Below are 16406 nucleotides of genomic sequence, written 5' to 3'. Positions count from 1 at the left end.
CCGCGCCCCGCCCCTTTCTCTCCGCTCCGAGCCCTTTGACCCCGTTGTTATGTCGGGCCCGAGCCGCCGCCGTCTCCTCCCGTAGCTCCCGGAGCCGCCCCCGCCGCGCGCCCCGCTCCGCCCCGCCCCGCTCGCTCCGCCGCCCTCCCGCTCGCTCCCGCCCCGCCGCCGCCCGCCCCGCTCCCGCCGCCGCCGCCGACACCGCGCGCGCCTCTAACGGTCCGCGCCCGCCGCCAGCTCCGCGCGGGAGGAGGATGAGGGAGATGAAGCAGCGCAGGAAGAAGGAGCGCACGTGGGCTGAGGCCGCACGGCTGGTGAGGGACCGAACGGGGAGCCGGCGGGGAGCGGGGGGGGCGGAGGGGCCCGGGCTGGGCCGGGCGTGTTTGTGTGTGAGTGTAAATGTGAGTGTGTGAGAGACTGTGTGTGTGAGTGTGTGTGTGTGAATGTGTGTGGTGTGAGGCTGTGGGGGGTTCTCGGTCTCCGGGCCCGGCCCGTTTTCGCCGCGCGGTGCGGCCATGGCGGAGCTCCGGGCCGGGCCTCATCTCCCCCATCACTCCGGCCGGGAGGGGAGGCGGCCGCGCGCCCGACCCCGCGTTGTGCTCGGGAACGCGCGCGGAATGGCGGGCTGCCCGCGGAACGGTGAGCGCGGCGGGCAGGAAGGAACGAGAGCTGCGAGCTTTGCTCCCTGCCGTGTGAGCGCTGCAGGGCTGTAGGGCTGCAGGCCGGCCTAGGGCGGGAAGGGAGAGCCGGGCCCTGCTCCTCTTGGCGCTGCGCTGAGATTGCCGCCTCCTGCGTGAGGTGCGTTCCGGTGGCTGAGCCCGGGGCAGCCCCGTTGGTTGACACCTCTCGTCCAACATCTCACGTCTCCTCGGGTGTGAAAAACGATCGTGGTTTTGGCCTTTGTGATTTTTGGCTTGAAAAACTGGAGAGGGGCAGAAGTTGGGGCCGTGGGGCTGCACTGTGGCTCTATGAGGTGCCGGTTCTGTGAGGCCGTGGGGCTGCACTGTGTCTCTATGAGGTGCCGGTTCTGTGAGGCCGTGGGGCAGGCATTGAGCCCGGGCTGCAGGCAGCACTGGGGCATGTGGCACCAAATCCTCCTTAGTCTGAAGTCCTGAGCTCCAATGGGTGGAAAGCTCGGTGTCTGGGACTGCCCCAAGCACTGCACTCAACGGATGAGCAGCTGTTTCCTGATGCACACCTTCACCCCTATAAAGCCATGAAGATCCCCATAACAGGCATGGCTTCTCTTGTGTCCCCTGGGCCGGCACCTCGAGCACTGGCACAGAGATGTCAGGGCCTCAGCAGCATCACAGAGACATTGAAGGACCAGAAATAGAACCATCTCCTGCTAGATTATCCACTTAGGGAGACCTGCAGTTGCACAGCTGCGCTCCCAGCTTGCAGGACTGATTGTAAACCCACTAAAAATAGATCTTTATTTAACACTAAGCTTACAAATGCTCCCTGTCAAAATGCTTTTAATTTTCCTTTCTGACGTGCGCTGCTGGATTTCATATTCCTCTCGATGCTTCCAAGAATCACAGGTAAAAGTGCTTTTTAGTGTGGCTGCTCCTACGGGGCTAATGTTATGCATATCCCATAAAACAAACCCTTAGAGATGAGTAGAGCACCTGGAGCCGTGGCACTGTTTGATGGGCACTGTCAGAGCTGTGTGCCCACACTGCTCATGGTTCAGCCTCCATCACTGGCGACGTAGGAACCTCAGCTCTGTGTTACAGATGGTGGAGGAAGGCATCTCCTTTGGGCAGGGAACAGCTGGTGTTGGTGGAGATCCTGTTGGAATCCCCACCAATGAGGCAGGTAGATGCTGCTGGCTGGAGGTGTGTGAGCTCCCCATTAGTGATATGTAGCTATTGAGTGGAAATCATTCCCAAGAGTGCAGGTTCTTTTATGGAAGTGCTCGTTTCTGTTCAGTTTTAGGCTGTGCTGTGTCTGACTCTTGAAAGAGACTTTGTCAGCTGTGAAGGATTCCCTTGTTTTCCAAGGCAGGAATGTTCCATCCTGTGCATCTCATGTGGCTGCAGTGTCCCCTTGTCAGTGCTTGGGCGAAAGGCACAGAGATGGTGACCTACAGAGGCTATATGGTCGGTTGAGGGAGGCGTGATGGAGCTGCACTGAATCTGGCCTATTGCTTTCTTTGATCATTTCCTTAAACTCCATGTTTTCATTGCACGTTATCTCAGGGTATGTGGTTGTTCCCCAGCAGCTTACTGTCCCCTGTCCTTGTCATCTTCAAACACCTGAAGGTTTCATATAGGGTGGCTGTGGTCTAAGTAATTCCTTAATCAGAACGTGCAGTTGAAGCGCAGAGCCCAAGAGCTCGGGGTTGGGTTTCTCTCTGACCCAGGGATGGGGTGGAGATGCAGGCAGGCTGTATCTGCAGGGACACCCAGTCCTCCTTCTGAGTCCTGGAGGTTCTCCCAGGTACCGTGGAGCAGTAATTCCCACAGCCTTTAAAAATAGATACATCTGTCAGCCTGTCTAATTCTTCATGTGTAAGTTGCAGTTCTGTTCTTCATATGATATATGGAAGGACGAGCTGTTATCTGTTTTATTGCCTTTTTAGTGTCTGACTTGACTCATTTTCCTTCGAAGGCACGCGGCTTACAGGTTTTTTTTAGCACCTACCCCTATTTTTTTCCATGCCCTTTACCATTGTTGTTATCTTTTCCTGAACTCTCCCCTTCCCAACACTTCCCCGCAGCGCTCCCCTTGATAGATGAACTGAACGCTGTAAGCCAAGGAAGGAATGACACAGTTGCCCAGTAATATTTTTATTGCCAGAAAAATGCTGGATTCCTTACTGGGAGGTAGGAAGGCATATGGTTGGGAGAACATTTGACATCATTAAAGGTCTCTAACTACTATGCTGTACAGTTTTGAAGGCTGTTTGGTAGCAAATTGATATTGCGTGTTGGAGTCTGATGAAGCTCCCCCTGGCTTTTCATGTGGTGGAATCAAGGCTTTTGTTACGCTTACTATGATGTTGAAGTACCTGAAATTTTTAGCACATCTGTAGATAAATAAAGCTCTAAGAGGTGTATTTCTGGCTCTGAACCCTGGCGTACTGAGCAGTTCTGTGAACATAGATGCAAGCCTGTGATGACACCTGGTGTTTCTGTCTTTTCAGGTGCTGGAAAACTACTCAGATGCTCCCATGACCCCAAAGCAGATTCTGCAGGTCATAGAGGCTGAAGGACTGAAGGAAATGAGGTTAGTATTGATGATCTCGTGTCAAACCCAGCATGTTGATGGGGCAGGCTGCATAGAAGGCTTGAGCCATTCTGTGTGACTCTGCCTCATCCCCAGCCTGTTTTCCTGCTTCCCTTTTTTTCCCTTTCCAGCATGGTGATTTCAATCAACAATACAATTATTTGTAATACTGTGGGTTTTTTTTCCTTGGATGGTAACAGAAGTTCCCTTCATCCATCTATTACAGAATAAGTGCCCATTGCTGATCAGACTCCTGCACTGATTTACTTGCCACCTGTGTACTTCTTTCATAAGTAGCTCCTGGAGCTTTCTACTACTGGGCTTAGTTTGGTACTAGTTTCAGTTCTGTCTCCTCTGATGCTTCATTTCTAGGGCAGACATCACATTTTAGGAGACTCAGAAGGCTATCATTGTATCTTATAGTACTCTGGTGGCACTTCTGAGCACTGTGAAAGCACTGTTTATGTTGTTGTGGCTCTTGACATTGTACAGATGATACGTCCTCTTCAATTGCTGCTTTGCCAGGGCACTCACCCTGTGGCTGGGCTCTTCACCACGCCATCTCCAGTGCTTTGGTACAGGTGGTATCACAGCTCTCAGAAGAATTCAGGCAGTGAAAGCTGCCATATACCTTCATTTTAGTTGATACTCTCTGCCTTTCTGGATCAGTCCTCTACCTTACACAGGTAGCCAAGGATCTCTGTGCTGTTACAGGTCACAGCAGGAACATCCTCAGGCACTGGTTGCTTTGGGGGTTCTCCCAGTTGTGCCAGGTAGGGAGCTGCAGACCAAACCTTGCATTGCACAGAGCCCTGCAAGCTGCATTGCTCCTCTGGCTGTCAGTGGATTTCCTTTGGGGTGTCTGCTTTTCCTTCCCCTTGTTAACTCTCTGCTGTAAGAAAAGCCTGTTTTCTTCCCAGCGTAATTGTTCACAGGAGACGGGCAGCGATCCTGTCTAGCTAAATATGCAGCAGGCTTTCCTGCTACATGAATAGAAGTCCTTCCTGAAAATGCATTTCCTGAAGGAAAAGGCTTAGTGACTCAGGAGGGGGTTTTCCCTTTGAATCAATATTGAAGCTGTGTTGCCGTGGTCTGGGGGTGACCCCAACCAGTTGGAAGGACCCAGTCCTTAGTGGCCCTATGGGCTCTGTGCTAAGCTGGGATGTCAGCACCCAGCAGTAGAGTCAAGATCTTCCTCCTGGAAAAGTTCTGTTTGTTTTTTCCTCCTTTTGGGGAAAAAATAAATAAAAAAGAATCTGTTTTTTCTGTTGTTTTGGTTTTGGTGGGTTTTTGATGTTTTTTTTTTGCCATTTCAAGAAATGTGGCTGGCTGGCTTACTTGAAATGTTCTGCTAAGTACCGAATGGAAAGCACTGTCTGACAGGCCAGAAGGCTGGGAGGTTTTTTTTCATGGTATCTAAAAATGATTGAGGGTGATTTTTGTCTGTTGCTGAGTCTTGTGAATCAACGCCCAAAACCCAAATGCACCAAGAGTGGAAATAGAAATGGTTCTGAGCTCAGTTTTCAATATGAGGATGATTTTTCTTTGATATCTTTTCATCCCCATCCAGTTTTCAGTTTCGCTTTTAATAACAGTGAAATCTGGACTGCTTTAATGTCTCTTTCAGGTAGCTTTTTCTGTGTGCCCCTGTGTGACTTACTGGAAAACATGAGGTTACATGGCGTGGAAGTTCCATTGCTGTGTGCGTAGGATGGCTGCTTTGGTCATGAATGGCAAAACTAGGGCACTGCAAAGGGCTTGCCAAATGGGTTCATCAGACCTTTTACATCCAACTCTGCCACTACAGAGTTCTGTCAGGGGAGACATTCCAGAACTACGTGTGTGTACCATTTTTGCTGTCTCTGTTTTCGACTAAATCTGGTTTTTAGTAGAATCAATCCAAGTCTGACAATTACAAGCGGAGTAAAGGAGGAAACGTGTGATGAAAGAAATAACTAAAAATGACCAAGAGTAACTTCAAAATGAGCCTAACGTTTCCTGTTTTCTGCAGATTGCTTTACTGTGGTGTGTTGAGGCAAACATACAGGTCAGAATGGGAAACAGTAATACTATTCTTACTGAAGTGCCTGTCCCATAAAGATAATGAGTCTCATCTTTGTTTCCCTCCGTCAGCAACTGATGCTGATTTAAACAGGTCTTTCATTTGGGGCTGTTTTCTTGATAAGGTCGTTTCTGGAAATGACCGAGTCCCTTTTCTCCTGTTTTTCAGTGGCACCTCTCCCCTGGCCTGCCTCAACGCCATGCTCCATTCCAATTCCAGGGGGGGCGATGGGCTCTTCTACAAACTGCCCGGACGGATCAGCCTGTTCACACTGAAGGTAAATATTGAGTCTGTGCTCTTGGTTGAATGCTGAGCTGCGAGTTCTGCTTATTATGCATAGCTGAGTGTTAAACTGTCGCTGAGCATCATAGGAGCTGAGTGTGCTGCGTGTGAGATCATCATGTGGAAGTGTGTCTGGAATTCATTATTTCATCGTAGCTTTTGTACCTTTCTGCTATATTCATCCATACGTGGTACGTTCCTTTCAACCCCACCTGTTATTTCATGAATTGCACAAGCAAGATAAATCCTTTTTCTGTTTTCAGCTCAGGTTTTGATAACTAAAATAGTCCTGTTTCATTCGTCCAAGAGCCACAAAGGAACGTGGCCAACCAGCAGATCGTGTTGGTCTGAGAGCTTGTAGCTACAAGTAAAATCGTGACAGCAAAATATATTCTCGTTCAGAGTTCTCTCTGAAATGTTCTATTTTAGCATTTTGTCCCAGTAATCTTCAGTGTCGAAAATGCCTCAGGCTTTTCGTTGGCATCGTTTTGTACTGTTGGATTCCCTGATAAAGATCAGCTTTATAGACAATTGATATCTTGGCTATTACTCCGTTTGTGAACTCTTTTACCACCATCAGAAAATTTGGTTAAATTGTCACACTTTGGGGGGAAGAAACAGAAGGAATTGAGATGGTTTTGGTTGCACAGTTAGTAAATGCATCTCCCAGGCTTGCTGTCTTAGTATCTGGCTTCTTGAGTGATGCCTGTTCTTTAACTGGTAAGGAAGAGATATTGAGATATTTCTCTTCCTTAGAAACTGCTTGCTTGATTCGCAGGAATGGTATAAAGTCACTACTATGTACTTCAGATATATCTGAGTTATACATCTTGGAAATACCTTTAGAGTATGCTAATGGTTCACATGACTTCTGCTCCAGTAGGAGCCTAAACATTCTTAGGAATATCCTTCTGCATCGAAGGGGTTAAAACAGGGAGGAGATTAAAATAAAACCTGTATCTGTGAAACCAACAGCTCCCCTTGGTTTAAACGGTGGGGACTGGGAGGAGGACTGCAGCCACCTGAGTTTTGTTTGTCCATTTAGAAGGATGCCCTGCAGTGGTCTCGGAACCTGTCTGTGCCAGAAGGCGATGAACTGGAGGATACAGCAGATGCAGAAAGCTGTGAGTCCAACGAAACAAGCACTGTGAGTGGTGATAATGATGGTAAGTGTCTAATAACATTCATCTTCATCTGCAAGTGTCTACTTCTGTGTCTGACTGAGGGCATGTCTGTTTCAGTATCTCTTGACGAAACCTCCTCTAACGCATCCTGTTCCACCGAATCTCAGAGCAAGGGTCCATCTACTACCAGGGAGAGCAACAGAACAGCCTCGCAGGTAGGAGAAAGGGCAGCTTTCCATGCTGTGTGACAGGTGGGTTAGTTTGACAGGGACCAGGTGTGCACAGATGCCTCAGGGAGAGTGGTGGGGCTGTCTCCTTAGGTGAGGAGTTCCTAGGAATCCTTCAGGGTGGAAGTTTTGAATTCTCTGCTGTTTGTAAATGCAGTTGATGACCGACACTTGAAGGTTTACCTAGAAGCTAGGTGGTTCTTTACCTGGGAAATACATTGCTTGGAAGATTATTTTGCCTTACCATCATGTCTTTGTGCCTTTGTTTTGTGTTTATTTTCTTTCTGGTTCACAGACAACCAAACAAAAGAGAAAGACAGGTGTAATGCTGCCACGTGTTGTCTTAACGCCACTGAAAGTAAATGGGGCACACATGGAGTCTGCATCTGGTGAGCTCTGCTGTTGTCTTGATGATTCTTATAAATACATGGATAGCTTTTAATCAGTGGTCCCCAATAGAGAGTTTGCCTGAGGACTTCTTCAACATTTGCTGACAATACATGTGACTGAATTGTGCTACTGGGGGTACATTTGTCTCAATCAACCAATAACCTATAAGAGTTGAGCTGTTGTATTAGTGGATAATTCTTATGGGTTAAAGCTACTCTGCAAGTTGGTCTTCCCCTGTTCTTTGCGTATTTGTGTAAAATCCCATTGCTTTTAGGCTTTGCAGGAAGGCATGCTGATGGGGAGAGCAGCAGCACATCCAGCAGCAGCAGCAGCTCTTTGGCTCTGTGCAGTGCCACCTTGCGCAGCCGAACAGAGATAAACAGGGATCCTCCACAGCTGCTGAGAGGTATCCGGAAGCCCACATCTGGTAAGTGCTTTTGTTACAGTCAGGAGAAAATTGGCCATAAAAGCCAGCAGTATTGACATCTCTGTATTTCTGAACAAAGAAAACCATTTCTTTAGAAGGCTCTTGGTCTGGATCTTCCTCTCCAAACTTAGTGAACCAGTTGTTCAAGAGTTTCCTGCTATGGAGAACAGCATTGAGAACTGTGTCTGTATGTGACAGCATTGTGACCTGGTGTCAGAATTCCAGTTGCATGCTTAGTATTAATTGGCACGATCGAGGAAGCCGTTCTTCATGCTTGAATACTACGGTCTTTACTCCTTTTGCTGCAGTAGTTTACGGTGTGGTCTGTTGTGGTGTCTTCTTTGCCCATAATGCTGATAACGTTTTTATACAATAATGTTTATCTTATTTCCCTGCCCTTAAACTACAGGGCAAATGAAACGAAACAGGGGTGAGGATATTGACTTTGAAACACCTGGTTCCATTCTTGTCAATACAAACCTGCGAGCTCTGATAAACTCCAGAACCTTTAATGCACTCCCGTCGCACTTCCAGCAGCAGCTTCTTTACCTCCTTCCAGAAGTTGATAGACAGGTATGAACATGCAGCATGTGGTTGTTTTCTGTTCACCTTACTGGCTCTTTCTGGCAGAACAGCTGAAGCACTGTTTTCTTTGTCCTGTTTTTTGTCCCCTAAGGTTGGGGCTGATGGGCTAATGCGTCTCAGTGGCAGCGCTCTGAATAATGAGTTTTTCACCCATGCTGCTCAGAGCTGGAGGGAGCGCCTGGCTGATGGTGAGTTGCTTTGCTTTCTCAGCTGGTTGCAGAAAAGGCACAAAGTACCCATTTCATGGGCTTTCTTCTTTCCTACTTAGTGGATGGGGATGTAGTCCGACTTGGCAGTGTATGGGGCTGTCTTGCCCCCACCTTATCTTCGTCTTCCTTTAAAATCATAGATTTCATTTTCCTTAGATGCCATGGGATATTCAGAACAAAATAGTGGAGGTGTAAAGCAGTGCCAGACTTACCTTTCCTTGAGTGGTGACCTACAACTGGTAAAGTGCAGTGTTTAGTAAACCTGGAAAGGTTTACCTGAGGTTTTGTGACTGTTGCATTTGAGTAGTTGCAGGCAGCGTATGTGGATCCATAGTAGAGTGGGAGGCATCTATCCTTATGTATAACTTCTGTACTGTACTGTTAATAGAGATTGCTTTTGCAAAATCAGTTTTGTTTGGAACTGAATTTCAGCATCTTCAATCCCTGTAGGTGAATTCACACATGAAATGCAAGTTCGAATTCGGCAGGAGATGGAAAAGGAGAAGAGGGTGGAGCAGTGGAAGGAGAAGTTCTTTGAGGACTACTATGGACAAAAGTAAGGAATTCAGCCTCGTCTGTCCTTTTTATCAATGCTGAGGCAGGTAGCACTGTGTGGTTCTGCTTGCGGATACATGAAAGGATGGTTCCTTCAGGGGAATTGGTTTGGTCAGAGCAGAATTTTATTGCCCACCTGTTTCGTTGTCTGAAGACAAGTTAATATTATTTGTTTTCCATCACAGATCTTTATGTTTTTCCTGTTTCCCTTGCTCCCTGTGACAATAATGTGGGATAGCAGATACACATATTAGCTCATTGCAGGCTGACTTAATGAGGTTTTGATGAGTCTCCGCTTTGTAATCTGTATGTTACTATGTATAGTGGTGACGGTACCGCTATGAATAATAGATGAAATGCTTAAACTGGGATGGGCTTTAGATTTTCTCTGGTTTCTGCCTTTGCCTTATAGGTTGGGCTTGACCCAGGAAGAATCCCAGGAGCAGAATTTAGTGCAAGAAGATGCTGAGAACAGGACAGCGCTGTCTGTTAAAGGAGAAACAAGGCTGCCACGCGGTCCTTCCACGCGGCAGAGGGATGGGCACTTCAAGAAGCGATCCCGGGCCGACCTGCGGTGCAGGGCCAGGAGGAGCCTGTACAAATTGCGTGATTCTGAGCAAAAAGAGGCTTCCAAAGAGACCGCTTCTGTGGGACCGGATTCCTCTCTTCATAAAGACACGAAGCCTGAGGTGGACCTGAAGAAAGATGACCTGACGAGTGCTTCTGCTGCGGTACTGAAGCCAGAGAGTTCAGAATTGCATCTCTCTCCAGAGACTTCCAGATTGCACAGTAAAACGGAAGATCTGTCGTTGGCAACTGCAAACAGAATTCCCTGCTTGTCCCAGGAGAGCTCTGCTCGGGAACCAAAGGACCAGAAGAGGAAATGCTTTGAGGAGGCTGCCTCTGCCTCCTTCCCCGAGAAGAAGCCCCGGCTTGAAGATCGTCAGTCCTTTCGTAACACAATTGAAAGTGTTCACTCAGAAAAGCCACAGCCTACTAAAGAGGAGCCAAAAGTCCCACCCATCCGGGTAGGAAAGAGAATTATAGCTGCTTGGTATCTCAGGGCTCTCACACTAAGTAGCATCAAAACATTATTAAAATGTCAAGTGTTGTCATGTTAGCAGGAGTGGAAGGGTTTCATTGGCAGAGCCGGCTGAGTACCTCTGATTGCCCCAGTTTACTATCTTGTTTAGAAGGGCAAAGGATGGAAAATCATCCCAAGGTCTCTGTGCAGCAGTGCAGCGTAACCTTGACTTACTGTGTTAATTTTAATTTCTGTGGATGCAGAAATCATTTTTCCTGATACCAGCTGACTCGTTGCGAAAGAGACCTTCAAGTCGTACTCTTTATCCTGTGTCATTTCCCCGTTCCTTTCCTTTGGGGGCAGAAAAGTGTTCCATTAGACCTGTGCTGTTTCAACTGGAGGCATCCATCTTGCTAGCTTCAGAGCAGTCACCCTGATGTAAAGGGAGACCATTTTGATTTGTGAAGGTCTGAAGGCAAAGCACCCATTTCGTGTTTGTCTGCTGGCTCTGGTAAAGCAGAGTTAATAGTGAGTGAGCTTTATGTCCCGCATGACAGAGTGCATAAGCAGAGGTTACGGGAACCCTGCCACTGCTCTGCCAAAATTTGGGTTTAAGTTGGAATTTTAACTCCTTAATGAAATATTGCGATAAGAAGATGTTAAGAAAATGCATTGTGCTGTCTGAAAAAAGGTCCGTGCTTTAGAACTGAGTGTTTCTCTTTTTCTTTCAGATTCAACTTTCACGTATTAAACCACCCTGGGTGGTTAAAGGTCAGCCAGCTTACCAGATATGCCACAGGATCATCCCCAACACGGAGCCCTCCGCCCGGGGCAGGAGCGGGGCCAGAACTCTCGCAGACATTAAGGCCCGTGCTCTGCAGGCCCGAGCCCAGCGAGAAGCTGCTGCAGCCGCCATTGGTGGTGGGGGAGGCCCCGGCGGAGGGAGAAACACTGAGGGGGGAGGAGGAGAACCCAGCAGCCATCGCAGGCGCAGAAGATCAAAGAGAACTCGTCGAAAGCGCTCATCAGATCTACAGCGAGCACAACTACTCTCGTCTCTCCGTCTGAATGGGGAGAAGGCCGGTTCTGAGGCAGCCGCTGGGGCAGCCAGCACAAATTCCTTCGCCTCCTCGAAACAAGACTCCTTTTCTTCCAAGAGTGAGGAGAGCAGCATTCTGGAATGCGCCGCAGGCACTGGCTCAGAGGAAGCTCAGCCAGGCCGTGGCTCACCTGGAGGGCAGTGCAGTGATGCTCCGACTGCGTCGACATTGGACAGCACGGCTTTGGAGAGGCCAGAGGAGAGCCCCGAGCAGCTCTTCTGCGATGCGAGGACTGAAGCCTCATCATGTGCTGCCTCACAGGAGGGGCAGAGCACAACGGTGACGCACGTGGTTCCTCCAGCAGTTGGTCTCTCTTGTCCTCAGGCGCAGGGAGCTGAGATTGGCCCTGCAGAAGGCAGGGTTGTGTCAGAACTCAGAGGTGTCAGTATTCCCACCGTGCAGTTGGGTTACCCTGCTGATGGAAAGGAAGATTCCACCAGTCATCCTGCTCTTCCGCCGGAGTTGCCGTCGAGTGGTAAAGAATGCCATGAGCCGAAGGTGATATCGAGATTCAGATTTAATGGCTCCGAAACAACATTTGTGGAACAAAGCGTGAAAAATTATAGTGGTGACTCCGAAACAGTGACTGCTGGAGCAGAGGAAGGAGTGCCTGCACTGTGCGACTTCACACACCTGCAGGCAGGGAGAGAGACTGACGACAAACCAAGCAATGAGGAACAGAGTGCAGAACCTCTGTTGAAATCCTCCTTATGTGATGGCTTTATTTCTCAGAATAGGATAGATACCTCTGAAATACTGAGGGAGAGGCGCCCCAGAACAGAATCAGAAGATGAGTGCCAGCCGTTGAGAGAGACTCAAGAGTTGAAGGCAGGTGGAGATGATGAAGTACGGAGCACACACAGTGAATCAACAGATACCGCTTCAGATTTTGAAGCTGACGTGGCTGATGAGAATGTGGAGATGGAGATATGTTACAGAAACCTCAGCTGTAGGGAGGCAGCGAGGAAGGGCTCCTTCTGTCACAGCAGCACCGAGGAATGTGATCAAATCAGTTCAAAATCATCTCTGGAAGCAGGCAATCTGCCCTGCGCTGTGGACTTCCCTTCAGTGTCTGCAGTGAGTGCTGCACCTCCGCCTCAGAGGTGGGGACTGCATGCACCATTGCCCCCAAAGCCTGAGATGCCATCGGGTTCTGCTCAGCTCGTATCCTCTGATGCCAGCAGCCCTTTGGTCAAGCAGCTGCTTAAGGGAAACCGTCTGCTGGAAGAGGTTCTCCCAGAATCTCACACCAGCATCAAGGTGGAAGGTGCACAGCTGCCTCCAGACAAGCAGTCAGAAAGCCTCTCCGTGTCAATGGAGAGAGGTAGCAGTTGCTACTTTGTTAAAGAATCTTCCCCAGATGTGCAGCTAAAGACGAATGCCGTAACCAGGGGTGACGACTTCCACCCAGTGAGATCTTCTGTAGATCCCCAGGAGAAGACGTGTGGGTCAGGAGCAGCGCTGCCTGGAGCAGAGGATGTGGAGAATCAGCCTGTTCCAGAAAAACATTCCAAAATTGGCTTAACCTTAAGCTGCCAAGACCAGCTGGCAAATGTGGCAAGTGCCTCTCAGAAGCCTGAAGACACGAGCCCTCGGGAAAGAACATTTTCTTCCTGTGGCTTTGAAGAGCAAAAAGAATCGTCTAAGGTCCATCAGGTGCCACAGCATGACCCATTAACAAACGTCAGCACAAATCAAAGTCCTGAGAAGCTGAACCCGACTCCGGAGTCTCCGTTTTTATCTCCAAATGCGGATTCTCTTGGCCCAAATCAGATGGGGAATGCGTCGGTCAATCAGAATTATGTTGGAGTTCAAGGCAAAAAGCTCTTTGGTTCTGGTTTTCCTTGCAACCCCAGTGTTAGGCTACATCACTCAAGGGCTTCAGATCAGGTTTCAGCCATGGGAACCTTGGCCCCGAACAAACAGATTCCTCTGACCAAAAGCTGTGCGCCTGCAGAAGGAATGCCGGCTGCAAGGGAAGAGTGGACTTCAAAGCAGCACGTGAACACCCTGGGAGGGATAAAAAATGAGAACGTGTCGGCATGTGGCGGCCCAACCAAGAACAGTGGGGAGAGCCAGAAGGATGCAGCACCAAACCCCGCGGAGCCGCATTCGCAGAGCGTCCCTCTGGTGATGGACTTGCCGTTCCTGAAGCTTTCAAGGGAAGCAGGAAAAAGACGCAATCACCCTTTGGAGCCTTCTTCCATACCCTCTCAGTTCAATATCAAACAAGCGTTTTATGGGAAGCTTTCTAAGCTGCAGCTCAATTCCACCAGCTTTAATTATTCATCCAGCGCTCCAGCTTTTCCCAGAAGCCTTGCTGGAAGCATGATGCAGCTAACCCACAAAGCGAACTTTGCTGCAAACCGTAATGCGTCCCTTTCAGTGCAGATGTTTGCTGACAGCAGCAGCGTCGAAGAAATATCGTTCAAGTGTTCGTGCAGCCTTAAGGCCATGATCATGTGTAAAGGCTGCGGGGCGTTCTGTCACGACGACTGTATAGGACCCTCTAAGCTTTGTGTATTGTGCCTTGTGGTGAGATAATAAATTATGGCCATGGGACAGGTTGTATATTCAGTGTGCGTCTTTTGATAACGACTGATCCTAAAGCTGTACACCGAGTACTATCCCGTTTATAGTAGGAACGCTGTTATCCTTCGTTTCGGTGAGGAGAGTTGACTCACCCAAATCTACAGTGCGAAACCCTTCCTTGCTCACCGTGACACCCTGATTTCTGTGGGCCGTTGGAGCCATCCTTCTGCTTTGTGCTATGGTGGACGTGCTGGCTGTGCCCTGGGATGTGTGCTGGAGCTGACGCCTGGCTGAGAGGCAGTTTGCTGTGACATCCGTGGACCTTCCGGAGAGGAGATCTCTGCATCCAAAGGAACTGGAACAGGGTGTGTTCTATTTCAGGGCTGCTCTAGGTTAGCCCCTACAGTCTTCCACTCTCTCCTTCTGCCCACCCCCATGGTTGGGTTGTGTGCTGAGCACGGCAGTGCAGGCAGGGCTCCACGTGGTCTCCAGTGCTGCGGTTGGACATGGTGAGCAGCGAAGCACTCCGCACTTGGAGCCAGGAGAAGAGAAATAGGCAGCACGTGCCAAAGGAATGGCTCCTGCCCTGCAGGGCTGTGCGGGGCTGTGGGGCTGAACTCTGGCTGAGGCTGCTGCAGCCTCCTCGTGGCACACATGGGTGCAGGAAGGCTCTGAGAAGGCTCAGTTTGTGGCATTGCAGCCCTGCGGTGAGGACCTTAACGTGACAGCATCTGACCACTTGCAAGTGTCTAGCTGTGCATCTATGTGACCATCATCTTAACATTTAAAGCAGTGTTTTTTCATTATTATTAATTTTTTTTTTATATATATATATATTTTCATTCTTGGATGTATAAAGTGAATTATTTGGCTCCTGTAAGTATCCTCTATGCATCTGTTTGATCATGTATTTATATGTTGTACACAGTACTGGCCAACTCTGTAAATGGATGTAATGTACATAGTACAGAAAGGGTTCTTTTTTTCCTTGGATTTTTCGGGCTCTCCAGCAGTATTGCATTAAAGTGGTGTTAGTTGTTAATCTGCATCTGTAGTCAGAGCCGCTGTGTTCTGTCTTGCCCAGGGTGAGGCTCTTCCTGCCGTGCCCATTGCTCTGTGCTCACTCCTGGGCCCTTTTGCAGTCGCTGTGTCTCGCAGTGGCACGAAGTCGTGGATGTCCTCACATTTCTGTTGGCCGGCAGCAGAACGGCTCCTTTCCCTCCGCAGCGACTACTGAGCGTCAATTGCTTCAGCGTGGGCAGAACTCAGACGTTCCTTATGAAGACAGTAGAAGGAATAGGGGTGTGTTTTTTTTAATTATTATTATTATTCCTTTTTTTTTTCTCTGCTTGTACCTTTTCTAGCTCTCTCCTACCTCCCTTGACTGTGCACTTTTGGTTGGGTTTTACTTTTCTTTCTAATGGAGATACAACCCTGAGGGCTGCCCCAGGTTTGGCCTCTGCAGCCGGGTCGTCCTTCACCCCAGTGTGAACCTCGTGCTGGGGGGAGGTGGGGGGCGACCGCCCGGGGTCGGAGCGGAGGAACGCGAACCAAAGAGAGCAGCGCGGTGGGCTCTGCTGCTCGGGGCCGCCTGGTGTACGTCCCTCGTGTTGGAACAATAAACACTCGATAAAAGCCGTGTCTGTCTGTGGTTGCAATGCTCCTTTCCTGAAATCCTGTGCTCTCTGTGGCAATGTTGCTTCTTTTCTTTCCTCTTTTTTGAAGTGGGAACGTCCCCCAGCTCTGATCGGGTGATGGAAAAGGGGCACTGCTTTGTTGTGGCTGCAGGTAACCAACTGCAGTGCAGCCACCCCAAGGGAAGCCATGCTGCGAAGCTCAGTGCGGTGCAGCCACTGCTGAGCCCCACTGGGGCCATCCCTGCACTGAGCAGCTCCATGCCTCGGTCTGAAACATTTCCAGCTGCACCGTGCTATGTTTTAATTTGCTACCCATGCATTTATTGCTGTGTGCTCTCTTTTTTTCTCCAGGCAGGAAATGCTTTGGAAAGGAATAAAGCAAAAGGTGGTGTCAGGCTTGGCCTCAGTGCATGGAGGTCTCAGTGCATGGAGGTGCTGCTGGTGGTGAGCTCATGGCTTGGGGTTGGGGCTGCAGGGAGGGAACCGCGCAGTGATAGCAGTGCTGCACTCTGCTTTTGGTGCCGCCATGCTTTTAATGCTGAGCTCTCCTGCCTGCTGAGGGTCTGCAAACACCTCTCTGGGTCTTTGTAATAACCAAGTGGGGTTGTTGTATAAGTGAGCTCTAATGCTGTTAAATAATTGAGGTCTGGGCTGCGTTATGGGAACGCCAGGCTGGGCCTCGTGTGTGTGTGTGTGTGTAGCTCATCCAGGTCCTCCAGCTGCAGCTGTGGGGGTTCTACCCACGTAGCGCTTGGAGATGGACGTTTTGAGGGTGCAAAGCTTTGTTGTGTTCAGTGAATGAAGCTGATCACGAGAGATCAGTGTTGTGCAGGAGGGGCAGAGCTTCCCCCAGGCTCTGATGGGAACTCCTTAGTCTCATTAAGAAACCCAACCCAGCTCCCCCCCAGATCCCACCAACCAACTTCAGTCAGCAGAGCAGCTGAGGGCTGTGCTGCTCCCTGCGCTCCATTCCAATGGGCAGCACAACCTCCATCACAGCTCCTTGCTGAACGTTTGG

At 49.4% G+C, this 16406-nt stretch overlaps 1 protein-coding gene across 2 annotated transcripts; it reads left to right on the top strand.

Moving 5' to 3' along the window:
• Positions 1-45: 45 nt before the first annotated feature.
• On the top strand, positions 46-15390 carry ASXL1 (ASXL transcriptional regulator 1). 2 transcript variants are annotated; one of them, XM_072350423.1, is made up of 12 exons: positions 46-314; positions 3152-3234; positions 5465-5573; positions 6624-6744; positions 6820-6917; positions 7225-7318; positions 7594-7746; positions 8156-8319; positions 8423-8519; positions 8991-9096; positions 9508-10123; positions 10851-15390. In XM_072350423.1, exons 1-12 carry the CDS (start codon positions 255-257, stop codon positions 13761-13763), a joined length of 4614 nt encoding a protein of 1537 aa, XP_072206524.1. In that variant the 5' UTR covers positions 46-254; the 3' UTR covers positions 13764-15390. The 2 variants fall into 2 exon arrangements, with proteins under 2 accessions (XP_072206524.1, XP_072206523.1); XM_072350422.1 differs by having other exon boundaries at positions 6624-6917.
• Positions 15391-16406: the final 1016 nt, after the last annotated feature.

The sequence above is a fragment of the Excalfactoria chinensis genome, chromosome 15 (assembly GCF_039878825.1).
Source record: "Excalfactoria chinensis isolate bCotChi1 chromosome 15, bCotChi1.hap2, whole genome shotgun sequence".
Lineage (NCBI taxonomy): Eukaryota > Metazoa > Chordata > Aves > Galliformes > Phasianidae > Excalfactoria > Excalfactoria chinensis.
The sequence above is the reverse complement of the archived record's forward strand: the minus strand, read 5'-3'. Positions and strand labels throughout refer to the sequence as shown.